Genomic DNA, 27053 nt, shown 5'->3' on the forward strand with positions numbered 1-27053 from the left:
TTATAAGAAAATTTGGAAATGCATTCAAAATGCAATCTTCGCCAAAGTATATATTCAACGGGGTAGGTTACATTTACGGATTTCATTCATTAATCATTAATTGATAGAAAAAATTTTTTAAAAGTCAAAAATTCTAAAAAATCAGAAATTTGAAATGCATTGAAAAACTTGATTGTCAAGAAGACGGACAAAAATCGCTTATGGGGAGATAAGCCAATCGATGCCTTTGGACCTGGGGAAATAAAAAAGTTTAAAACCTCACGCGATTTTTGTCCGTCTTGGAGTTTTGGTGATTTTTCGAAAAGGTAAAATTAACATGGACTGCTTGTGTAGACAGTAGTAAATAATTCTGCGTTCCTACGTGGCCGGGAACATTGACAACGTATAGGCTGTGTGGTGTTCTCTTACAAAAGAGAGGAAAATACATGGCCAGGCAGCCAAACCCAGCGAGCAGGGTTTAGCACCTCTATTTTCTGGTACTCGATCAAACGAGTTGCTTACAAATGGAATGAGCCTGCATAATATTTTCAAAATTTAATTTGTAATCATAGAGTATCACTGTATGATACTCTCATTAGTTTATCACAACTAATTAATTATGCATAATTTGAAATTTGAATTACAGTTAGGGCTTTTTACTCGTTTTTATTTTTCACATAGGGCTTTTTAAAATTAACGAAAGGCAGCACTTAGGGGTTTTTAAAATTAGGAAGAAGTCTCACTTAGGGTTATTTAAAATTAAGATGAGACTGCACTTAGGGGTTTTTAGAATTAGGACGACGATAATTAAACTATCTGATATACAAGTTTTACAGAATGTCGAAAAGGTAGTAAAATATTTTTAAACTACCGATATGCCCATTGCGAAAAAGACTATTTTAGCTTTTCTAAAGTATGACAATGTCTAACACATTCGCCAAAAGTGACGAATTTCTTCCCGCAGAAGTGACATTCATTTATTGATTTCATATTTACAGTTTGTAAATGTACATACATTGATATGAAAAATAGAAACCTACATACTTGGATTACATCGTCAGCAATCAAAATATTGCCAATCACTGCAAATATTTTAACAAACTTGTCACAATTTTTCTTATAAATTTTGGAACCAACTTATTCGTCGAGGAATTACAAATCTCTATCAAAAACAGGATCAATGTTCCTAAAACTAACATCCCACATAAGGAAATTACATCCCTCAACGCGCCCAAGGAAACAGGGTCCGCCTCCTCCCAGTTTACTTCTCGCCTGTTTTCCCATCCCGCCAGCTTCTTAACTACAATTTCCCGCCATGTGTCCTTATCCTTTACAATCCTTCTCACATTGCCCATCAGTTTGTTCAACCTATCAAACTCCCGCCACCTCTCAAACAATCCGGATTGTTCCAACTTTCCGAAAATAATCGACACCAGAGGGCTCAGCCAAGATCGCTTCCCACGGACCAAGAGCGACATATAAAACTTTGAATCTTCCGAGCTCCTTGCGATAAAGGCTTTCTTGTTTTTGAGTTCAATCCCCTCCAAAAGTTGGTCCAAATCTGCCTCCAGACTAATAATTGTAAAGATGGAATTTTCAAAGTTAGTTGAATTTTCCATCCCCGATTTGAGACCTCCATTGCCCATTTCAAAGCCAAGGTTTAATTGTTCATCTGTCTTAATAAAGTGGACTTTTCTCTTTAGCTGGGATAACATTTGGAATAACGTGTCCCAATATTTTGGCGTAACGTCCAACACGGTGTCAATCAAGATTGTCGTTAAAAGAGAGAATTTTGTAGTCCACGGCGGTTCAAGATATACATGACTTGTCGTCAAAATTTGAGCATGCCTCGCCCTAAGGACAGATTCTAAAGTATTTGGTAAATTTGGAGGGATTGTGGCTACGAGTGAAGAAAATATGGATCCCTGATAAAATACGGTGCCCACGAGATAAAAGAAAATCAGACAGATAAACATAAACACTTTCTTCATGAACGAGTTCCTGTCCTGCGTGTTTGGAGTAGGTGATTCATTATATTGTCCGAATAGGGCCGAAATTATGTAAAACAAGGCTTCTAAAAAGGCAGATATTTTTCTTAAAATTGATCCTCGTGTCTGTTTCTGGAATGAAATTAATAGTGATATCGCCAGTATCGAAACCAACAGAGATATCCAACTTTCTTCATCAAATGGAACTAAAAAGCTTTCATATGACATAGTTCCTTTCCCGGGTAAGAAAATAGTGGCCATTTTAAACTCTCGTTTCTGAAAATTGTATGAAACATCTCTCATGGGGTATTTACGGGACAAGTGGTCTGCGTAAAGGGATGGAAATATAAGGATGCCAAAATAAATACCATCGACCCGTTTTTTCATAATGTCGTCGCTGCTTTTAGGGCTGGAGAGGTTAAGGTACACACTAATTACGGACGATGTGCAAGTCTCCTGAGACGCAAATGTTTTACCCAATGGGTCAAAAACGCTGTGACAAGTTTGGAACTTTGGCTCCATCTTTTCTAATCCGTAAATGAACTTCCCACGTAAGTTTCTTCCATTAAAGTGGTACCATGAATTGGTCAAAGATGTCAGTAATTTTTGCGTCTCTATGGAAGCAATATCTTCAACTTCTTGAGGAAAGGGGGATCCGCACGTGTAACAAAATGCAAAGAAAATGTTTGAATCCTGAAAATTATTTCGACCTTGCGATATAACGAATATCTTTGACGTGAAGAGAGTTTGGTCTACCATAAAATAATTGAAACTGTCCTCAATCGCGGGACGTTTTGTAGAAATGATGAACACATAGGCAGGATTTTCTCCGCAGTATGAAAGCTTGTTCTGGATCGTGGTAAAGTAATTGTAAAAGTTTGAATGTGGTTGATAAATCATGAAACCGATTTTCAAGCTGCTGTACCGAGTTGCATATTTGGGTTTGGTGTATTCGTCGTAGGAACAATTGGACGGCGGCCGGAATGGTTGCCAAGGTAGGAAATGAGGAAAATCTTGAATAATTTTTGGATTTCGAGGCTGTTTGGTTAAGCTGGAAAAAGTGGTAAACTCAAAGGATGTTTCTTCTAGCAGATTCAAGGGTTGAGATATAACGGTTAAAATTGCTTCTCCTGTGATAATATTATGCAGCAAAGGAGAAGAACAGGTTAAGTTAAGGGGAATGCATGTAGAAAATAAGAAAACATTAATTTGAGATAAAAGGAACAATTTTTGACGCCACATTTTTTCAACTCTAACATTAATTTTATCAGATAAGTAGTGAGGATTTCTTTTTGGAATTTATTAATGTATTATGTTATTTTTATGTATTAAAGTATGCATTGTTTAGGAGTAAGAAACAGAAATACCTAATGGAAAATGGATTGAATTATATCAGTAATTGCATAATTTGCAAGTGATGGGTAACTCAAACTTAATGATAGCGGATGTGGTGGGTGTCTGAGGATAGTTTCTTTAATGCTATAATCAAGAAAGCAATACATATACGCTTGAAGAAAGAACTTTGTAATTAACGAATTACTGCACAACAACCTGTAAATATCAAATTATGTACAGGATGTTTTGCGACAAGTTTAGTAAGAACTTTAGGTATATATTTATTATTAGTTTCATAACATGTTGCTGAACGAACTATATTGCTCATTTCTATGAATTGATATCCGAGGAAGGTTAATTTTCATGATTGCATTATCCACATATACTTACATCCACATATCCACATTTACATTATTATATAAACTCGTGCGTCGTCCACGTGTTAGGAGTGTTCAAGTACTAAATATTTAATTGTTTAAATCAAACAACGTGAACAAATAAAATAAAACAAAATGATGAACTAGCTAACAATATGTAGTTTACTCAAACGAGTAAGTTATGAATTTACATATACATGTGGTATCCTTAATTATTTATAAATTGTAAGCATACTTTGTGTATTTTTATATATTTCGGTGTATTTCGTATGAATTGTGGAACTTCTTATTGAATAATGCATATTTAATAGTAATTGATATAAAACTGCATACATGTTTACACACTAAAATTCATACTTATGCATGCATTACTGTGTATGTCCATATTGCATACACGTATGTACTGTCAGTATGCATGTCCACATGCAGAGGGGCTCTTTTACCAGATTTTGTACGCTTTATTCTTGCATCAACATTCGGGTACACGGGATTACATTATATGATGCAAGTATGTACAATGTACATCCAATCCGGTAAAAATGTTGAACACACACATGTGTTCCTTGGTGCTGAACACTAGTCGTCAATATATTTCGTAAACTTAAGAAATTCAAATACAAAGTTCAAAATTAAACATGAAACCTATTTCATGTGACACTTTTGTTTGTCTTCCACCAAATACAGTGAATAATTGTGTTATTTTCGGCAAAAATTCTGACCGTCCATCAGATGAAGTACAGGAAATTATATATGTCCCAAAACAGGTAAAACACATGGATAACCATTTAGTGTTATTGCCCTGATAAAACATTTGCATGAAATTCGGAATACTATATATACAGTAAAGTTAAATTGGATAGCTTGATTAAATTGCTTTGATGTTATCAGTTTAAATTACCATGCTTTTTACCAAAGTGAAAAATGTTATTTAAAACTATAAATGAATAAATACAATTGAAACTCTCGGATGTAAAACAGCCTTCGCGACAATTTTTTGTAAAACTCAACCTAGTTACATTTAAATATCGTTTTTGAAAATTTTTTAGCCCGAGTCAAGGCTTATGGAACCGTCATGTCCGTCCGTCCGTCTTTCTGTCCGGCACGATAGAGCCAAAACGGCTGAACCGATTGACTTGAAATTTTTACCATACGCATGATGGGAAAAGTTAGGAAACGAATTCGAATATGGGCGAAATCGGTCAAGTGGTTGACCAGTGGGGGTCAAAATTTTTATCTGGAGCGACCCGATGGGGTGACCCATATCGATTTTTAGAAATTGTTTAAAAAGATGAAATCCGGCACAATGATACTTAATGGCTTCTCATAAAGAATATGAAGTTAAAAGTGAGCAAAATGCAACCAGAGTGATTCATACTGATTTTTCAAAATAAGCCTGACTCGGGCTAAAATTGAAATTAAATTATTTTTAATTAATTTTACAAAACGGTATTTAAATGTAACTGGGTTGAATATTTTTTTAAATTGTCGCGAAGGCTGTTTTACATCCGAGCGTTTCAATTCTTCACATAGTTAACTTAACTTAACCAAATAATCTGTTCTTCTTATCAGATCCACGACAAAAGTGTCCCAGAACGATGCACTTACATCGAGATTGATCAAGTTGAAGAGACCTATGCCACAGTCCTTAGCAAACCGAGTTGGATGTGGGGGGCAGAAATGGGGGCTAACGAACACGGCGTGTGCATTGGTACATATTTACATACATACATATTTACATCATTCTACTTGCTAAGAATGATTATATAGTTTCAAAATAGCTGTAGTTTAAAAAAAGAGATCTCCAATATAGATTAATCCACAATTTTCTACTTTTCGATTAAATTTAAAATCTGCTGAATAGCCCCACTGATTTATATTATCCTCAAAATTACATCCTACTCCTTCTCTTCCAGGAAATGAAGCCGTCTGGACGAAGCTAAATAATCCAAAAGAGGACATTAAACCTAAACTGCTCGGCATGGACCTCGTCCGCCTGGGTCTCATCCGCAGTACCACTGCTGCACAAGCCGTCACCGTTCTGACCACACTTTTCGAACTCCACGGTCAAGGTGGGCAAAAATCCAAAAATTTTGATAATTTTTTAATGTGGACACATTTATAAGGTGGGCCTTGTTCCGACTCGATGAAAAACTGGTCGTATCACAACTCCTTCCTCATCGCGGATAGGAAAGAGGCCTACGTTTTAGAGACGGCGGGACCTTACTGGGCTGCCGAGAGGGTGGAAAGTGGCTACAGAAATATCTCGAACGATTTATCCATCCGGACAAAAATCGACCTCATGTCGCACGGACTTAAAGAGAAAGCGGTCGAGCTGGGATTTTGGGATGGGGTCACTCCCTTCGACTTTTCCGCTGTTTTCGGAACTAATTCCAGCCTTGATGACGACGACGATGGAAGGTTTACCGAAGGGAGAAAATTGCTGAAAAAGTATTCTTCCGATAACAAGTTTGATGAGAAGTGTATGATGAAGATTTTGCGAGATGGGCCGAGTGGGATTTGCATGGGATGTGATGGTTCCTTTGTCTCCACGTCGAGTCAAGTTAGCGTTTTGAATGATAATGGATGGCGAGATATTCACTTCTTTACGGGAACGCCGGATCCGGAACATTCTGCCTTTAAACCGTGGATCTTCAGCGATAACGTGACCGAGAAGTGTTACCTGAGCGGCGTCAAATCTCCGGATGTTGGAAAAAATAGGAAGCACGATTTGTACATAGAGCATGAAAAGTGTTATAAAAGGCTTGTAAAGGCGAAGAAACTTAAAGAAGGATTGCGGGAGATGGAAAATGGGTGGATTTTATCGGCGAGAGAATTGGTAGAAAAATATATGGAAACGAGTGATACTACAGAAAAAAGTGTGATAATAGAAAAATGTGAGAATATGTTTGACACTTGTGTCGAACAGGAGTTGGAATTTTATGGAAAATGCTTGTCTACGTAAAAAAGAATAAAATAAGAAATTGATAATATTTGTAGCAAGTATTCATACTTCATGTTGCTACTTCCGATTTTTTTACTAGTATTACTTTCAATGGACGAGTTGGTGTGAATATTTAAGAATGCGAAGTCTTGGATAACACAAAAGAATGATATTTAAGTAGGTATTTATCTTAAAGATACAACATCGATGCAAATTAACAAGAGTACGAAATAAGAAACTATGTAGATAGAAAATTGAAATACAATTATAGATTTTGGAGTGCCGAAATCATGGTGAAAATTCCCCAATGTACATGATAAAAAAGGCCAGTTAACGCTAAAAACATGACAGCCTTCATTACATCCAACATAAAAATTGTATTTGGTAAAAACTGCATATTTCCAAACCAAATACAAATATGTGTATTTACTTTGCATGTAATAGTAACCAAATTATTTAACTCATACATGAATATCCCGTTACAACCTAATATTAAACACATTCGCCACAAAAAACACTTCAGGAATCCAGGCTTGTCATCAGAGTTGACTCGTCACCATTTATGGTTTTGTAGCCGGGTGAACCACCTTCGGTGCAGGATCCTTGCACTCTTTGCCACACCCCTCGGAGCAACACAACTGTCCATTTGTGCAGTCCGCGTGACTCTTGCATTTCAGATTGGCAGGGTCGAAGGGGCCACAATTAAAAGTGGGTACGAAAGGCGGGCATCCTTTTTCATCTGCAGATTGAAATCCATGACTCGTTGTTGGCGGAGACAAAACGGGTGGAGGGGGTTTGTTTTGGCAAGCATTTTCTTGCACTGCAAAAATTGCGAATGTAAATATGTAGACCAATTAAACTACAAAAGATTATTAAGGGATAAGCAATTTTCCTGGGCCCTGCAGCACCCATTTTTTTTTGCCACGAGCCGATTTGTAACCATTTAATTTTAATTTTAACTCAACAATGGTGAACTTGACATAGCCCGAGCCGAGCTATTCATATTTCTGTTAATTTCAAAATCTCATGTCTTTTCGTATGGTATTTACCAGTAATATTAATTATTTAAAAAAAACTACAGCATAGATCTCATTTAGTCCTAGTCGGGACCAGAATCCGCTTCTAAATTTTTGAAGTAATTACAAATCTGCCCGCTTCACCTTCGCTTCTTTAAAATCTTGAACATCCAAAATTGTATTTAATACGCAGACGTAGTTTTAAAAATTGCTATGGTATGGAGGCTAAAAATTTCTTAGCTGAAAATTACAATTCTTAAAACCAGTATGGGTCACCCTGCTAGGTCCCCACGGCAAAAAAATCCTTTAATTTACTTGATATTTATTAACCTGGCATATCCCTACAAGATCATGACAAATTTCAGTCTTCTAAGACCGTTTGAGAAAACCAGTGGGGGTGACCCTACTGGGTGATTCAAATAGTAATTCGGTCATTACATTAGCTGTATCCATAGTCCGTGATTTGTTCATGATTTCGTCATAATTTGATGGTTTCTCGCATCCATACTCCATAATTTTCAAAAATATTTTTATTCCAATTTTCTGATTGGTCGATTTTATAATCCTTATGGTGATTAAGATGCTGAAATCATGAACCTGTGAAAGCATCACCAAATCACTAACAAATGGAACAAATGGACTATGGATGCAGCTATTGTACAATTTTGTACATACTCCTATTTTTTTTACCATACGATCCTCGACGTCATCACTCTCATTACTAATAGCATTGCAGTGGTGACGTCGCGGGTCGTATGGTAAATAAACCGACTGTATATGTGCATATTAATTGGGAAATGGATGATGGATTTGATTTGAATTTCAGCCCGCACGTGTTTTTGCAGAAATTCCATCACACTTAACCATTTCCCAATCAATATGACTAATGTCTTGAATATCGAACTTTTAGAAAAGAGTCACCCTATGGCCCACTCTGGTTACACCTTGCTCACTTTTAATTGCATACTCTTTCATGAGAAGCAATCTCTTTACCAAATTTCAACTGGATATGACGATTTTAAAAAATCGGTATGGGTCACCCTCACCCACTCGGGTCCCTCCAGACAAAAAGTTCTCCCATCTCAATCAATATTCTTCTTTTAGGAGCCATTAGTAATCTCTGTATCAAATTTCAGTTTTCTGTGACAATTTTGAACTTTTGGTGATAATACCCGACCCATCCAGACGACCCACACCGGTCAACCAGTTAACTGATTTGCTCATCTTCGAACTTAACTCACTATTTGCCCCATACTACATGTGTACCAAATTTCAAGTCGATAGGAGAAGGTTAACGGGAGTTATCATAATCCTGATCTACAGACAGAAGGACGGACACGACGGTTCCAAAAGTCCTGGCTCGGGCTAATTTTATCATCACGATAATAAAATAAAATTCAAATATGTTACATAGTTACCATAATTTGGTATTTTTGGGTTTGAGTACTGCATATTTTGTCAAAACCTACCCCCTTCGGATGTGATTTTCACATCGATGCCAACATGGAGGATTTCTGAGACATACATAAAAATAAAGAAGAAGACTTGTACGATTTTTAAAAGAAATTTCACAAATCCTCCATTCTGGCAACATGGTCAAAATTCAGGCCACAAAAACACCTTTGTCCCTTAACAATCTTAGTATAACTTATATTCGTACTTACAGACAAGAGCAGACCATGTGAGACAAATTACAACAAGAAAATTCATTTTATACTTTTAACGAAACTTAACAATTCAAAGGATGACCGTACTGCTGTAAAGGCAGAGATTAAATGAAGCTAAACTTGCTTAAATCTGCACAATATTAGGTTTGCACAATTAATTTGCATACAAAAGCAGTAACAAATATCGAGAAAAGCAGATTTAGAAATGGAAAGTAAGTTTAGTATGAGTAATTCTTACAATGGAAGGATACCATTAATTTCGTACCAGGAATTGTTGGCTGGTTCAGCCAGCCAGTTGGTTGGGTGACCTTCCTTATACATATAAAAATACAACTCGTGTATTTTTTCAACATGATGAGGATTGAATTAATTTGCGACTACAATACGTCAACCAAGTACGTAAATTCATGTTTGAGGCGATACTGCATCCATGGAAATAATATTGTGCTTATTTTGCAGGTTTCTCATTACTTCATAAATAAAACATGACTGGATTTACAAACAGCAATTTTAAATACATTTACTTTGGGAACTGTGGGTATAAATGTCATGTGTACATATATGCACATAGACATGACTCACTACAGATTCACTATCTTTTCGACCGGTTTGTAAAAGATGACACTTTTATACTTGTTTTCATGGGATGCATATGTAAGTACTTATTTATGTATATGTTATGCATGTACATATCTATTTATATATGTATGTACATACGTAGAAAATACTAGTTTTTGATTCGTTTATAAATATATTTACTCGTACAGTTAAATAAAATCGAGTTAACGAGATTTTGCATAACGAAATGATTGTCATTACATATGTATTCATATTGTCAGGGATGGAATTATACATATACATATGCACATACCAATGCACTCCAAATTATTTATTTAAGAGAAATGACTCGTTCAAAGTTACATGGCAAAGCTAAAAATTTTGCGAGAAACTTCAAGTTGGAAATTATACATATATAATATATATGAGATTAAATTTATATTATCAGTTATTCGAGTCACATTTGCAGGAAACTAACTTGTGCAATATAGGAATAGTAGGAACAAATTTAAATATAATAAACTAATTTCATTGAAATTTATACTCATGTAGACACTTTAATTATTTTTTTTGTCAAATTTACACGTTGATCCTTCGCACGTATGCACATACACATGTATGCTCATAATAAGTGTTTTCATTATCTACATACCTCCTGACATATAAAGTTTTTATTTTCGTTATTGCATTTTTACAAACTTTGTGACTCAAACAAATTTATACTTTAATTGTATTTGAAATATTATAGTTAGCTATACCGGAGCACATCCGGGTATGTCGTTCGCCGCGCCAGGAGTTTTCCTCACCTTTTCGATAAGCTGTGATCTTTCCTCCGATGACAAATGCTTGCCGGGATGTTGGAACGGGCCGTGACCTTCGTCCTCCAGACCTTCAAGATGCTCCGTGCTCAAAACTTTTCCAAAAGTCAGTACGGGTTTATTATCCGAATTAAATTCCACCGTTAAGCTTGTGCAAGACGTATTATGCACCATGGCGAAACAGTCCCTCGTCCAATTTGACACGGTGCAGAGGTTGGAAAACGTGTCATCGTTTAATCCAGCAAAAAAACGACACATTAACATTCCGTGCGACACGACTAATACGGTCTCCGTGTTATCAGATTGTTCCAAAACGTTAAACAATTCCTAGAAAATTTTACAAATTTGAAAATGAAAATTTTCACCTTTCATATTTAACAATGAGGAAATTTACTCGAATAGCTAAAAAAAATTGCACAACTTGTATACAGTTAAGATTTTACAAACTTTTACATAAGGGACTATTTATTTTAATATTTCTAAGGTTTACAATCGAATTTTTGTAAATATTGTAAACTAGCGTATAAGCCCGTCTCCCGCCGGGCGAGAAGTTATTTGATTTTCGTGAAAATTAAGTCAGATTGTTCATAATTCCACCGAACTATTATTTTTATTGTATCTATATAATTAGCTGAAAATGCCTGTTGGCGAGGGAAGTTAAACTTTCTCCAGTTTTACTTCCGTCACGGAAAATTACTTTCACTTCCGTTGCAGACAAACATTTCCAGCTTGTGATATAGATATTTTTAAATTGAAGCATTTTTTAAACAAAAATCCTAGTAAATTGCCTCAACATACATAACTTTGCATACCTTGAAGAAGCCTTCAATTCGCTCGACAAACTCGGCAGCGGATTCTGCTTCAGGAACCTCAATGTCATTAAATTTTACCCCATTTATTAACTCGCCACACATAAAATAGGACATTTCTCTGGCTGTACGACCGGTAAAATATCCATGATCCTAAAAATAATTTCATAATTAATTCCTTTCGTTCAATATGTACATATTTTTTAGTGCAAATTTATGTAAGCACTCTTTCAACTATTCGGGAATCCAGTATCAATTCGGTAGGAACTGGTTGATGCTTAAGGACCCCTTCCGCCGTTTGCACAGCTCTTGGATACGTGCTCGCATAGGCTTTCGTGAAGGGGACTGATTTCAATTGGGCTCCAAGCGCTGCGGCCTGGTCAGTTTTGATTCATTAAAATAATCTGATAAATTCGTGCACATTTCCAATTTTAACAAGTTTGTGACCTGTTTGTGTCCAAAATGTGTGAGCGGATCAACCTCTGGACGCAGTTTTTCTCCTGTAACGTTACTATGGCACTGACCGCTGCAAATAATAAGAACTACACACTTTTGTTTTTACTAATCCGAAGTAACTCATTAACTAGCTATTTATGTTCGAACTTACTGTCGCACAAGGTAAACGGTATGCTTTAGTGGAGTTGTCATGTTAAGTACTTAATTTACTTATCGGTATGCAAAATAATGATGTGAAGTTGACCAAGTGTTCTCGTTCAATGAACGTATTCGATTTGTGGACCAATGTTTTTAGTGAGAGACGAGACTAGCCGGACGTCAAAGATAGAATGTTGCATTAACGTTTGTCTGCGTGGAGTTGATTCAATTAATCATTTGTGGATATAAAAGGGTTATTGTGCTCGCATGATATTTCTCTACGTACAAACACAGGTTTACATAGCATCAGTTATTACATTTGTATGTCACACGTATAATACTCAAGCCATGTGATGGTAGCAGCAGTCTTGTTCAGGTGGAAATTCAGTCAAGAGGAGGTTACACTACAGTGCTGCTTGGAAAGATAATCAATAATAAATTTCGCATGCTTTATCACACATGCACACGCCGGCACAACACAATTTTAAGTGGTCAAGTCCATGTCAGTTGCTTATAACTTTTTATGGAACCGTCACACGACTGCTCGCGTGATGATTGACGAGTGATGCTCATTTCCATGCCTCATATTTGCACGTGCAATTCAATAATGCATTATATTAGAGGTTTGTTTAAGTAATTTTGAGTTTGAAAATTATAGTTTCAGTTTTTAGTTCTCATTTTTGCACCATTCAACAACTTTCCGTTATTTCATAATCAATGTAAAGGTTAAACTATTGAAATAAAATTTTCATGCTTGATAATTTAAAAAATGGTGGAACTAAAGTCTTTAAAGCAATTTCATAGCATTATCCACCAGTTCACCAACTTCCTCACACAAAGCCTCTAAGTCTTCCTCAAAGATCTCAAACTCTTCCAAGGTTGCTGCTCCCTTTCGGTTGAACGTGTCCCAATCGTCGATCCTGTCCTGGAGAAGACGACGTCCCCAAACGCTACACCATTGATCGGCATCATTCTAAATAGATAAATTACATAATAAACCGTAGTAACGTTATAAGTAGCTCACCCTGTCATATTGACTTCGAAATTACTTTGCACCGAAGTTGCGGAATAAGCTGACAAAAGAGATCATACTTTTTATATATTTTTGCATCAATATTGCAATATAAACGGAAAATAAAAGTAATTGGATATAATATTTATTGCACCAATGGTGCAGCCGAAATGGTTAAAATCGGGAGTTAATTTTGACACAATTTCGATTTTTGTCAGGAAACCATGTGATCGTGGTGTCAAATTTTTTAAATAATTTCTTCTAGGTATTCGGCACTTTTGGTGCGCTTTGGATCAATGTAACCAATTGTTTCGCATCATTTTGATCAATGGATTGTTCGATACTAACGGTGCTACGTATTCCAAAATTGTACTCCACCGTCGAACAATTTTCCCAGCTGATTCGCACCATTTGCATACTGATTGATCAAAATTGTGTAATTATTTCTTCCAGTTATTTAGCACTTTTGGTGCGTTTTGCATAGATTATCCAAATTATTTCGCATCATTTTCGATAACCGATTATTCGACCCCAAAGGTGCTAGTAATTCCAAAATTGAAGTCTTTTCCCTATCGATTTCCTGAGTTGATTCGCACCAATTGCGTCACGGATTGTTCCATACCAATGGTGCGATTAAGATGCTCAATAATGGGCAAGGGGATTTTTAGTTAGCATAATTGATGCAAAAAACTCGTGAACACACAGACGGACAGACGGACCGACAGACGGACAAGAGGAATTCAATAGCTCTCGTGCTACGCAGGGTGAGCTAATAATTACGGATATTTTAGCTAATTTTAATATGGTGTAAATTAATTTATACCCTAATAGTCAAGAACTCCAACATATTTGCAATATCGTCTAGGGTTTGACGCCACATTGTCATTTTTTCGTCATCCGTGGAAATCAGATCCGATTTCACGTTATCCTCGTCATCCTTACTGACTCGAATAAAATGCAGGATCAATGCCACCATGAGCAGGTGGTCGTTCAAGTGATCAAACGGCCGTTGTTCCATCCAAGATGTGTAATGGATCTCGCTTTTGTTGCCGGTGCAATGGGCCGAACCAAACGGTCGGGTCGGGTCCCTGTAGAAAGTACAGTCTCGATACGTGTCGCCATAATCGGTGGTCATCAAAGAGGTAGGATTATTTTCTAATGCTTCGGGTGAAAGTGGGACGACTGAGACGACGCCTTTGTTGCCCATGCAGGTGAATCCGTCGACGTAGCCGAGCCCGTCGTGCGCCCAAGGGACACATTTTTTCCACATAGAAGGTGACCCAGCTTGGTTTTGTGACCTCGTTTTACTGTGTAAGATATCCGATTGCGTAGGGTGAGACTTATCCGTTTTAGGCTTGACTGGGCTGATCCTGTCCCAAAGTCTGGAAGAGATTGGTAAATCGATGCAATAAAAGTGATTAGATTAATATGCAAATCAATTAACCAGCCGCTTACCCCCGAATCAATTTAACACTTCGAGTTATCATGTTTGAACCATGGAGACTGGAGCTACTGGACGTAGCAGATTCTTCCCGTGCTGCACGTCTTACTCGATTTCTAACAAAAATCTCATTTTCAAACGAATCGTTACCCAAGTTTTCCTTATTCGGACAAGAAGTTGCGTTATTAAAGTAGCAGAAGCCATCAAGTCCGTCAAAACTGGTCAACTTTTCAAGAAGGGGATCCACGTGAGACACGTTTGTAAAGTCAACCATGTCCAAAATATTCATCCCCCGGACAAGGCCGTCGTTGGAGAGGATGGAATTGGGAACAATGTGATTTTCAGGTTTGGCCTTGAAAGAAGTTAGAAACGGGACGCTACCGACCTGTTAATTTGTCAATCAAACAATTAAATAATTAACATATTTTACTGATTAATTACTAATAAAAAGTTACCTCTACTTGCGGTGGCCCGTTTACACAAATCTCGCCCGATTGTACGCAACTGGTGGGAATATCCCATCGTTCAGAAAGCGGAAGCATAACATCGGTATAATTTGGCGTCTGGTTTGAAGCAATAATCTGCACAATGTTTGACCCTGCCACGAGCTGTCCCATTCGACCCAGTACGTCAACTAATTGGTCGCTAGCATTATCGTCCTTATAAAAAATAATGCTAAATTAACTTCAACAATTCGAATGACTTTGCATTTCTGCATATCTTTGCTAACCTTCTCTTTAATCGGATTTAGCAAAACGTCCCGCAAAGATCCCTCCATCGCGGTCATAACAACCCAGTTAACAACTTCATTCTTGCTCAGATCCAGTTTTGGCTGGCTATTTATTGCGTGCATAAGTCTTCTCACGACTTCTTCTTGGAACGCCGCACTGTCCAGAGATGGCTCTACCCCAGCAATTTTAACTAACTCTGACCTCACCGCATTGCCCCAGGTAGTCATAAATGTAGTTATCGCAGCAGCATTCCGTAAACTTAAAAAGTTTGCAATATCCACGGTTAAATTACCCACCGGAATTGTACCCACTTGTCCTGTTGACTCTGCCAGCATGTTAAAAAGGTCAGGATTTGACGTCGAGTTAAAGAGATAAACGCCTCCATCCGGGTGGAAACCCTTTCCAACCCCTTCCAACACTATGTAGTCATTGTTGGCCAGAAAAACCAGAATCGCTGGCTCTGTGAAATTTATAGGAGCATTTAATCTCAAAGATCTCGCTCGTTTAGGACCGAGGTGTCTAATTAAATTATCCAAGTTCATGTTGAGATTTTCTACAATGAAAGTAATCAGGGGCAGATTTCTATCGGTGTTTCTCACAAAATTTGCCACTGAAATAAAAACAAGGACCCTGCATTTATAACTCATTCAAATAATTTTCTAAGAAGCATATTTACCATCGTTATTCGTGTTGTATGGCAGATTGAACGAGTTGTCGATGAAGGCGTCGTCATTTCTCACGGTGTCTTGAAGAGCCTCGATTCCCTCTGAAAAGAGACTCGCGGAATCGTCGAAGACCATAGTAACGGTGTCCATGCTGCTTATACTTCCATGTCGAACGGAAGACATTTCCATTAGTTCTTGTCCTTCGTCCGCGAAAGGGACTGCCTCCTTAGGCGACCCAAAAAGCGCATCTTTCAACCCTATGAGTCCAACCGGTAGGGTGGCACCACCAAGGCCGCCCTGTTGGATAAGCGAGAAAGCAGTACAGAGGGTGATTCAGCCTTCTGAACTCACTTTCATTTCTTGAGATAACAAGTGTTATAAACACTCTGGATTATCGAAATTTGCACGTATTGAACCCAGATATTCAAGGAACAGTTTACAAAATACCCCGTCCTGTGCACCAAGATACCCCAAGCGTTTTCCAAATTGTTAAAAGCTGGCGATATATGGATTCAATGTCAGATTTGAAATCTACGTTTTCAGTATAGTAAATGACATACACATAAAGAGGGTGGCAGCATCGGGTGAAGTTCTATCCCCACCTAAACGGCAACCAAGATCAGCCAGGACTGAGGACGCGTTGCAGAAGATTGCACATTTCGTCAGCAAGAAAAATCCGTCACTACAGATAAGCATAACGAAATGTTGGGGATGAGTGAGGAAACACTTTTTAGGGTCATTCCCTCAGACCTAATGAGATTAACGCGGAGGAGGACCCGGTACACGCCCCCAAGCCGTCTTACATCAAGAATTTCAAAGTAACTTCGCGAAAACTGCACGAAATATTCACATCCAAAAATAAATCTTACTTAAATTAAAATTACTATTGACGAGTCGCCTGACATTATTCAAATAGATAATTTGGGATTTGAGCACTTGAAGCAGAGATTTTCAAGGCGGCGCTAAATGGGTTTTGGACAACTTTTCACGGGCGGACGGCACAAAATAACTCCAAAAAAGTGTCAGACGTGATAATCGAGTAGAAAATCGATTGCACCTCGTTAGGCAAACTAATGGGCTATACATTGAAGCAATTGACTAAATTCACAAACGAAAAATAAAGCTATAAGAAAATAAATTAAAGTGAGTTCAAAAGGCTGAATCACGCTCTGCATTACATAAAATAATAAAATAATAATATAATACTAAAATAATGAGGAAGACTAAAATAATTCAGACGAATTAATTTACCGTAACAACTGCGAAAAAAGTAGCCCCGTTCACATTCCACTTGGCAGGATTCCATTGAAAACTGCCATCCTCGAGTTGATTAGCCATAACTCCAGAAATATATCCCAGTCCTGCTCCGGTAAAAGTGGATCCGCCGATAAGCAAAGCCTTCATGGCTACAGAATCGAGTTTATCATAGAACACAAACACCTCCTTGACCCCTCCAACGATGTTGCTTCCAAAAGCGAAGCCGTTGAAAAGGGCGTTCCAAGCCCCAGGCCTGTTTGAGGTCAAACCATAAAATCATTGGTGAAAAATACTTCAAATTAAAATTATAGTTCGAATCACTTACGACGACCAGTCCCAGTGGGCCGGGTTGAAGTCATTAAAATTTGCTGCCGCCGACAAATACGCTCCCCCCACACCCAACCCTATAGTCAGGACTACCGCTGCTTCACTACTAATTCCAAGATAGCCTACCAATGCTTCAGCAGTCCCTACAAAACCGTACGGCAACAAGAACCCGGACACAAATCCAATAATTCCGGCAACCCAGGTTTGCCATTTGTCCCAGTGCCACTTGGTAGGGTCCCACGTCCCGTTGGCTGCCGCCATCCCAAGATAGCCGAAGAGTAGGCCTAAGCCAACAGCGATGAAGAAAATGAGGAACCCAAATCGGCCATCGGGATCCACCATGAGGATTGGACTGTTCCCGGCATATTTGTACGGGCTGAAGTACTGCTCATCGGGGTCAACTTGGTAGAAGCGGCCCAAGGTGGGGTCGTACATGCGGTAGTGAAAGTTGTAAAGGCCCGTCTCCTCGTCTAGTTCTTGGCCTGATGATTATTATTAAAGGTGTTCAGAACATAGTTTACTAGCGTATAAGCCCGTCTTCCGCGGGCTTATTTGATTTTCGTGAAAATTAAGTGGCATTGCTCATAATTCCACCGAATTATTTTTGTATTGTATCTATGTTATTAGCTGGAAATGCCGGTTGGAAACGGAAGTGAAACTTTCCCCACTTCCACTTCCGTCACGGAAAAGGCTTTCACTTCCGTTGCAGACAAACATTTCCAGCTTATAATATAGATTTTTAGAATAAGTTTGCCATACCTGTAAATAGGTAGCGCAGTATTGGATCAGTTCCATGATTTCCGACATTCCCAAGTTTCCACGTGGACGAAACCTTCCCATACGGCAGATAATTGAAACCGTCAACGACCTCCCCATTTCGCAATATTAATCGCGGTGATCCAATCCGATCAACGAGAACGGTGTAGTAGGTTCCATCCCTCAGAAACCCAAACAGGCCTCGAGGCCCGTAAAAGTAGGATGTCGTAACCACCTTAGGCGGCAAAGTTGGAGACAAATATGTCAACACTTGATCCGTCAGCACTTTTCTGTCCAGGTCACGACCTAGGTATCGAATCTCCTTGACGAGCTGCCCATTTTTGTCGAACACCTTCTTGAAGACACGTTCTCCTTTGTAATCATATGCAAATCGGAGTTCAGTTCCGTCCAATAACTTGACAAGGGTGGGACGATTGGTCAGCGGGTCATAGGTCAGGTTGAGGAGAACAGCTCCATCTTGCGAAATAGAGTTCAAGTTGCCATTGATATCGTGGGTGTATGTTCTGGATTCATTCTCCCCGCTCGGGAGGGTTAAGACCGAGCCCAAAATTTGATTGGTTCCCGCCTTGTAGGTAAAATTTAGGCGGTCTTGACCGTTATAGAAGAGCTCCATGTTTCCATGCATGTCACTTTGGTAGACTTGCATGTCCTGCGCGGATGTGTTGACGCCGCAAAGGAAAAAGTCGAGCAGGGTTTTGAATACGGAGGAAACGTCGAGATTCTGAATACTGGAGACGATTGAGCTGAACCCAGCGTCAAGAACTTTGCTCGTGACTGCGCCATTGGCATCGAGATAGCCTTGTTTACTAAACATTGACCAAATCGTGTCAACTATCACATCCGTTTGATTGCTAAGATTTTCCTGCCATTTGACAAACATGTCGGAAAATTCGTTCTTTCCAAACGTTTTTCCAATCCGGGTTCCAAGGACACGCCCAATCGGCTCGGCATATTCAAAAAGTGTTTCGCCTGGGATCAGATTGCTAAGATCAGCCGTCATTTGAACACCATTTAAAAGAGAATCTCCAGCTTCGCCATGGCTAATACCGCTGCGACCTTTGTCGGAATCTTCTAAAATGTACTTTTTATCGCCAAGCTGCTTCCAAAGATTCTTAACCGTATCTTGCGGTTTGTCTAAAGCATTTTTCAGTGTGGTCAGCGTTAGAGGAATTGTGCAGTAGGGACGCTCAGTAACGTCACGTGGGTCATAAAACTTCGCTTTTAATAGTTCCTTGTAGTTTCCGTACTGAAATGAGTAGCCGTAACCACGGAGTGACGTTACGGACCCCATTAATTTTTCAATGCCCCAAGCATACTCTCCAAAGTTGCATATGATTGGCAAATTTTCTACGTCAAGGACCGGAACAAAGCGTCGCAGGATGTAGCCTTCCAAGTCCAAATATCTCGCCGCAATCAGAGCCGTATGACACCTGGTGGCGGAGGATAATTTTAATCCAGTACTTTGAGCAATACGTTCAGGGGTAACCTGAAATTAATTTTTTCAAAGAGTTTAAAGTTCCCCTCGATACAAGTCAAAATTCTATGCAACCCACCGTTTTAGCGGGTCCCCATGTGCCCGTCCAAGTTAACGCGGTCGGATAAGCGGGCTGTCCCATCGGCACGTCGCCATAACCTGGATTCGTATAACTGATTTCTTCCTTAAAGAATGCATTTTCCCAAGAGGTCGGATATCCGGGAGAGTTATATTCAATGCTTGTCGTCAATGGGGGCACCTCTAGACTTTTGGATGGCGGTTCGGCGGTATGGAAAATCCGTTCAATCGCAACTCCTCCGGTTGACGCCGAGTACTCGAAATTCGCGAGCAAGGCGGGTTCTGTGTCGTCCCGCACGAGGAACACTTTGTCCATGAAACCGAGAGCATTTTACGAATAGACGAGTGTCGTTGCTTGAGTGGCGTAGTGAATTTTGAGGAGTTTGTCCCCTTTAGGTGTGTAAGTGTATCGGACGGTGGGTGTCAGGAGGGGTATGGAATCGTTGGAGGATTTCCAGGAAAGGTGAGTCTCGCTGGAGGGAAGTTTGTTGAGGAGGTGATTTTCAATCTGAAATTGATGTAAACCTTAGAAAACAGAATATCAAATTTTTGCATTTTTGCAAAATCGTCATTTTGCAAAATATGAGTTCTTTTTGTTAAAATTGTGGTAATTTTACAGATATAAATCGAGAGCTAAAAACCGTAATTTTATGAAAAATCGTAATTTACATATATGCAAAATCTGAGAAATCTGTTGCAATCTAAAATTGAGGTACTATTATAAAATTAATTACAAAAAGTCGTGGCTATATCAAAAGCGTACCATTTGGACGTAGGGCGCTTCTCCAACTTCCGGGGGAGAATAGTTGAAAACGAAATCTGTGGTTGATAAGGCCCCATTTACAGAACCCAAATACTTCAACTGCTTCGAGGGTTTTTTAACCCCTCCCGTGAAATTTTTGCCGGATGGGCTCCAGCCTTGCAGTACTCCAAATTCGCTTACTCTGGCACCGTCAGCGTAGTCGAAGTAGACGACGCGTTGCAAATTTCCGGCAGTGTCGTCATCTTCGGTCGTTTTCCTCATGACGAAAGCGGCTTTTCCGTTGGCGTCATAGATGTTGTCGCTCACGCCAAGTTCGGGCGTCACTTTTCGAATGAGCTTGTCCTTATCGTCGTAATCCTAATTATAAATACATGCAAAAATTACCTAACTAGTTTTTAATAGAAGTGACCCAGAATTGATTTTCTAGATAAAATTGGTCTGTAGATTTATGGTTGAATTTTTATCTCACATAAAAAATTCCAAATGGAGCATTCCCACGATCGTACCCAATTTCCTCCCAGGTTTTCCCCTTGAGTAGCGTCATTTGTTGGAAGTGATACATCGGTGGCAGAGTAGCGATCAGGCGGCCCTTCTCGTCGAAATTATTCGTCACCAGCGTCGTCCACCCTCCCGGAGATCGAGTAATCGTGGCTACAACAACTTCCCGGTTTCCCTCAACGATGTTTCGAAGACTTTCTGAAAACACGGAGATTTGTCGGAATCCACCCGGTTCAACTTTGGTCTTGTAGTAAAATCCTGTTTGGGGGGGAAACAAGACTTCTGCGCCGGGATCGCCCTCCTTCGAATATGAAATGGCGTAACCGCTTTTGGCTGAGAAGTCTGCACCGGGTCGACCCTCTCCGACCCACTCGTTCAACCCGGGAGGAGTATTTCCGAAAATGATTGACGTGAAGGGGACGCCGCGAGAGGATGGATTGAGGTCGACCACTTGTCCCGCCATGGTTTGACTTTGCAGGGAGAAATCGGTCACCCAACCCGATCGGTAGGTGAGGAGCATGTCACCCGTTGACCATGGAAGATGGGTTGACGTAGTTGCAGCAACTGCACGGCCCTGTTCGTCGTATAAAGTTTCTTTCAGCAGAATTCCATCATCTAGAATCACCGCAGTTTGCAATTCTTCGCCGAGTGGGGATAAATGCGACAGAGTGAAGGAAGGATTAGGCAGGATGATGACATGGTTGATCGCAACGGTGTGGGACATTTGAAGTGATAAAGTAGCTTTGGTGGCAGGACCAATGTCGGTTTCGAATAAAACACCAGAATCGCTAGAGAATACAAAGATGCGGTTTTCTGGAAGCGAGCCAATGAGTATTGTTCCAATTTGAGGTATCTTCTTTTCTTCTATAATTTGAAATCGTTGAAAGTTTCATAATTCATAATTTTAAATTTTTATAGTTTTGTCTTTTACCTCCGCTAGGGGATCTAATAACCGAAGAAAATGAATCCCCTTTCCTCTCCAGAGTGATTAGCCGCCCTTGCATATTAAGCGTCAGACTACATTTCGGTTCGGCCAAGTGGTAAGCAAAACGCAGCATGAATCTGTCCGGCGGAAGAGTACCATCTTTAAAGATATCGATACTAGATTCGTCATCGCTACTGTGCAGCAGACCGTAGCGTCCAAACGTTTGACCGGATGGGACCGTATTAGTCCCATAAGAGTGGATCCAGCCTGGCATATCCATCGATTCAACCAATAAAACAGAAGGTCCGCCAGTTTTACCGCCGTCTGCACCACAAATCAGCAAATTATGTAATGACATAATTTAAACTTTGTAATTATTTCTGGTTTCCTAAATATTTACCAACGTTAAATTGCATCCGAGTCACTCTGCCCATCGGATCTGTGGTTACGACCGCTTCTCCACTGAGGAGAAAGTCGTCGTACACGTAACTCACCACCAACCCCGACACGCCCAAAACCTTTTCCGACACTCGGGTCATTTTTGCGTCAAAAACAGCAATCTCCGAGTTCCACGACAATGGGGCGACGAGACACGAATCGACATCAACGCCAAAGTCAGGGTCACTCGGTTCGATACGGAACTTCAGGGTCAAGTTGGCCTTGTCGATGTCGATTTTTTTGTTGAGCAAGGTTTCCCACAAGGGAAGGAGTTCCTCTGCGATGACCTTGACCTGCAGATAGTTCCACGTGCTTCGGGTGAAGACGACTTTCGACATGAAACCGAGACCTTGATCATCGACCCAGGCGGTTAGAATGGGACTTTCCAAAGAGGAGTTTTCTCCTTGAAGTGCCTTCGACCTCGCCCAACATCCCGCCAAGTAAGATCGTCCCTTGACCAGCGGGACATCAAAGGTTAGCGCTTCACCGGGATGGGTCAAACTGAGATAATGATTCCCAGAAATTAGGCTGGCATCGGTTTCAGCATCGTCGGAATTGATAACGGAAGCGTTGTTGAACTGCCACCTGGCGAGAATATTCACAATTTAATATAAAATGTGCATAACTAACCGAAATTATGATTTACCGACTTTACTGGCCTTGACCAAGTACACACATTTATGTACGTTTTTACTTTCCCTTGGGTAGCAACTACACATATTTGTGTAGTTTTTAGCTTTCCGTAAGGACCAAGTACATATACTGTATTTGTGTACTATTTTCCCGTTACGTTGGGGACCAACTACACACATTTGTGTACTGCGGAAAAATTTTCAAGGAAACCAAATACACACATGTATACAAGTCAAAATTTTATTTTACAAAATTGCATTTATTATGCACATTACCAAAAGCTATTTATCTGCAAAAACTACAACTGAGGTTCGCTGTAATGCATTGTAGGAATGATTTTAAATTGTTCACGTTTTCCAGAATAGGCATGTTTTCGCCCGTGGCGGAATTTAAAAAATTACGGGTCCACTTATTTCTGAGCATGAATAATTTAAAATTAGTCTGGTCAAGATCGGTGATACTTGATCGGTGACCTTCCTAAACTGTCAAAATGTATGAATCAATAACTTCTGATATTGTAATGAGCTTCAGGTAGTTTTGGGTAATATGCATAAATACATGATTAGTAATGGTGAAATCGGTGATGTAACTACGCTTACTTTAAAAAACATTTTGGTGACGTAGCTACACTATCGTTAAAATTTAATCGGTTATGTAGCAACAATTCACTGATAAATTTCCGGTCCCCAAACGAAAGCAAGTTTCAACTATTTCAGTCACAAAGGGGTTAAATTAAGGAACTCACCCACAATCACCACCCCAACTTTCATACGGCTGAAATGCAACGTATCCAATTTGGCATTCGGTAGAATTAAACGGAGTCAGCGTCATAATTGGGAAGGAACCCGTCTTATCCCACAATTTTTGGGTCGTGCTAGTACCGTTTTGTGTATCGTTTTTGTTCTGCATATAAAATAAAGAAATTTTGAAATTTTTTAATTAAAAGCTGAAGTCCATCACTCACCTGTTCCATCTGCTTGAGCCAATTTCCATCCCCGTCGTACAGTTGTCGCACATATCCCGACGTCGCATTAAATTTGTACTGATCAAAGGTGAACACGGTCCATCCCGACGATTCTTTGGCAGAGTTGCCCTTAATCATGGTGACATTACTCCAAACGACGTCCCTGTCAGCGGTCAACTGTCCCGCGGTGTACTCCAGCCTCGTCACCCGCACATCTTGTTCTGGTCCACCCTGAATTTCCATCCGGCTCACGACCACGGTCGGTTTCCATGGCAACCAACCCGTCCACTCGATCTTTGTCTGGTCTCCAGAAGCCAACTTTGAAACGAGGAACTGCGAAGAAGATTGTGCGTGAAGATACTTTCCTTCAACGTAACGTCGAATTCCGTCTTCCTCGACGACCTCGACATCGGTCCCGCCAATTCGGTGGGTGTACAGCACGACGGCGGGATCTGATTGGGTGGAGACCAGGTAACCTGAGGGAACAACATGAATAAAATTTGTCCCCGCAAATAAAATTCCTGTCAGAATTACCCGGGTATTGGTTCATAAGTTGGGATGCATTCTTCCCAAAATCGAATAGCGTTTTTGCTCCGTTGAACAATTGAATTGGTCCATTTTCATCGGTTCGTTTAATTTCAAAATTATTGCTCAATATTAAATCGAATTTTTTTCCTGCCTGATCACTCAGCATCTGCTTGTCCCACGTCCTTGGATCGTCCCTTGTCGACAAAATCCTCTCTTCGGGTACCCATACGTGCATCTCTTCCGTCTTGTTCGGCCCCCCGATGGCAAGTCTTCCTTGTGGAAGAAGGTACAAAAGCCTCTCCCCCGGTTTGAACAAAATGGATCTGTCGTCGTGTTTATCGTTATCCTCGCGAAATTGGCGGGTCGCGTTTATATTCAAATCAGAATGATCATCGATCTCGATGCTGATGAGATACCGTTGATGGTCTTTGTCTGGTGGGGAATATTTAAAGTGGATCGTGATCGGTGTTCCATCGTCCAATGTGGCATTTTTAGATATGTTAATGTCCGTAAGCGTTTCGAAACCCTGTTGGAAACTTTGGCCCTGTACCAGCTGTCCTGCCGAGGTCAATTCGTATATCTGTCCCGAAGACGTCATCACATTCTTGGCCGGGTCGGAGAGGTAGCAGCCCATTTGGAAAATTCCCCTCGCCTGGCCATCAACTTGTAGTCTGTAGGGGTCTGGCTGATCTTTTGTCTTGGAAGGTTTGACCACGAACGTCCGCGTGACCGTGGTGGGATCCGTATCTTCTGAATAATCGTCCCAAACCGTCGTTTCCTTGAGAGGGTACACTTTATAGTTGAGAATCAGAAAGTAGGACGCATCCCAACGTGACGCACCACTCCCGGGATCCATGCCTATCCAAGTTGGTCGTCTCGAGTTCCACCCGCCTTCCCCGATCAGGGGGACGTCCATCAATTTTTTGGGGGGACGCATCGCTCCGCCGGAATAATCCACACGGAATCCAATCTCCGGAATGAGCATGAGACTCAGTTCCACTTTTCCCTTTTGGATGTTGAGCGCATTGATGAAGGTGGATGATGGAATGGGGGCGATAATCGAGGGAGTGGTTGGATTGGTCTGGATAATGCGGCGGAAAGATGGGAAGGGTAAGTGGGGCAAGGTCAGGTTCGATGGGGCGATGTAAGACAGTGATTCCCTCAGAGATGGAATGTAGGGCGACCGACCCACGGTTTCAGTTTGCACGACGACCCAATTGACCCCGCCTTCCTCTGAGTTTCCGAGAATGACCACGGGTCCATCATTTCCAGAAAGCGGGATTGAGTGGACACGGGCGAGGGGAGAACCTTTCCCAATGAAGGGGACGGGATGTGTTGACTTCAGGGAGAATGGCGGCGTCAGAGCAGTCTGAGTGATTAGTGGCCCTTTCGTTGCAGAGGTTAAAGTCTGTAATTTGTCATACCCAATCAATTTATTATTATGTAAATATCTCGCTAAAATATAACCTTTGGCCTCACCTTTTCTGCGTCCATCAAAATTTCGGAATCACCGCCATTATCTCCACCAAACATTACCAATTCCGGTACAAACTTCTGTCCTCCTTCACTTTTAAAGACCAGCACGTCCCCCACTTCCCCCAAGTGGACGAGTAGATAGTCCACCTTATCGTTCATTTAATTAATTAATTAAATTATTAATTAAATTAATTAAATTATTAATTAAATTAATTATAAACATGTTTATTTTTTTGAACTAATGAAACTTTTCAGAACTAATAATATATTTTAGTTGAAAATTGAAATAATTTAAATTGAATTTTTGAATTTTAAATTTTATCACATTAATTCCAAAATCGATATGAGCTGTCGCAAATAAGATTATGGGATCTAGATACATATGTACATAAATATTTAATTATACTCATGTGATTAATATTTAATTACGTTTAAACAAACTCAAACAAATAATACTTTTCAGAATTTTGATCCGTCCATGAAGCATGCAAAATTTTATTTCAAATAAACAATTTATGTATTTTAGCTCACGGAGTTGAGCCGTTTCTTAATAGATTTTCTGACTCTTTTGCACCATATCCATTTCTTCGGTATAGGTGAAGACGGCCCCACTGATACACCGCGAAGGGGAGGAGGTCCTGCAACATCTTAACTGCTACAGAGACTAATCCTAAGCCAAGACTGCTTAATATTTCTGGAAACTCGATTTAATTTCGTACTCAAAAAGTTTATTTTTTTGCTCTGAAAATGAAAATGCTGTGGTGTCCAGTAATTAAACTGAAATGGTCATAAATTCTGGGATGCATAAGAATTTAATGCAGTGATCGGGTTAATGGTCGGAAATTTGTAAAGTCTGCAATTCCAAGCTGACTCTTATCCAGCCTTGTTTGGGGATCTTGTTTTCGTGAAATTTTGCATGCCTTGAAAAAGATAATGACAAGAAATTTGTCAAGATCATCGGTTTACTGGACTCATGCCCGACCG

General features: G+C 39.9%; 3 protein-coding genes across 8 annotated transcripts; 1 reads left to right on the top strand and 2 right to left on the bottom strand.

The window, feature by feature from the left end:
* The first annotated feature begins 4179 nt into the window (after positions 1 to 4179).
* LOC110849814 (secernin-3) lies at positions 4180 to 6688 on the top strand. The gene is made up of 4 exons (XM_022097266.2): positions 4180 to 4443; positions 5249 to 5387; positions 5593 to 5748; positions 5803 to 6688. Exons 1-4 carry the CDS (start codon positions 4315 to 4317, stop codon positions 6639 to 6641), a joined length of 1263 nt encoding a protein of 420 aa, XP_021952958.1. The 5' UTR covers positions 4180 to 4314; the 3' UTR covers positions 6642 to 6688.
* Positions 6689 to 10514: 3826 nt separating this feature from the next.
* LOC110849920 lies at positions 10515 to 20195 on the bottom strand. Of its 6 annotated transcripts, none has more exons than XM_035851680.1 (14): positions 19846 to 20195; positions 18275 to 19778; positions 17514 to 17997; positions 17183 to 17441; positions 15943 to 16228; positions 15266 to 15876; positions 14991 to 15194; positions 14550 to 14920; positions 13918 to 14476; positions 12400 to 13055; positions 11936 to 12292; positions 11715 to 11864; positions 11492 to 11641; positions 10515 to 11006 (listed from the first exon to the last, which is right to left on the bottom strand). In XM_035851680.1, exons 1-10 carry the CDS (start codon positions 20158 to 20160, stop codon positions 12870 to 12872), a joined length of 4779 nt encoding a protein of 1592 aa, XP_035707573.1. In that variant the 5' UTR covers positions 20161 to 20195; the 3' UTR covers positions 10515 to 11006; positions 11492 to 11641; positions 11715 to 11864; positions 11936 to 12292; positions 12400 to 12869. The 6 variants fall into 6 exon arrangements, with proteins under 6 accessions (XP_035707573.1, XP_035707570.1, XP_035707574.1 ...); XM_035851677.1 differs by having other exon boundaries at positions 12369 to 13055; XM_035851681.1 differs by having other exon boundaries at positions 11936 to 12014; positions 12096 to 13055.
* LOC110849572 lies at positions 20144 to 26861 on the bottom strand. The gene is made up of 10 exons (XM_035851683.1): positions 26601 to 26861; positions 26073 to 26216; positions 24600 to 26001; positions 24066 to 24541; positions 23847 to 24004; positions 22431 to 23053; positions 22037 to 22354; positions 21077 to 21969; positions 20608 to 20964; positions 20144 to 20352 (listed from the first exon to the last, which is right to left on the bottom strand). Exons 2-10 carry the CDS (start codon positions 26124 to 26126, stop codon positions 20176 to 20178), a joined length of 4458 nt encoding a protein of 1485 aa, XP_035707576.1. The 5' UTR covers positions 26127 to 26216; positions 26601 to 26861; the 3' UTR covers positions 20144 to 20175.
* Positions 26862 to 27053: the final 192 nt, after the last annotated feature.

This window comes from Folsomia candida, unplaced genomic scaffold, assembly GCF_002217175.1.
Source record: "Folsomia candida strain VU population unplaced genomic scaffold, ASM221717v1 Fcan01_Sc005, whole genome shotgun sequence".
NCBI lineage: Eukaryota > Metazoa > Arthropoda > Collembola > Entomobryomorpha > Isotomidae > Folsomia > Folsomia candida.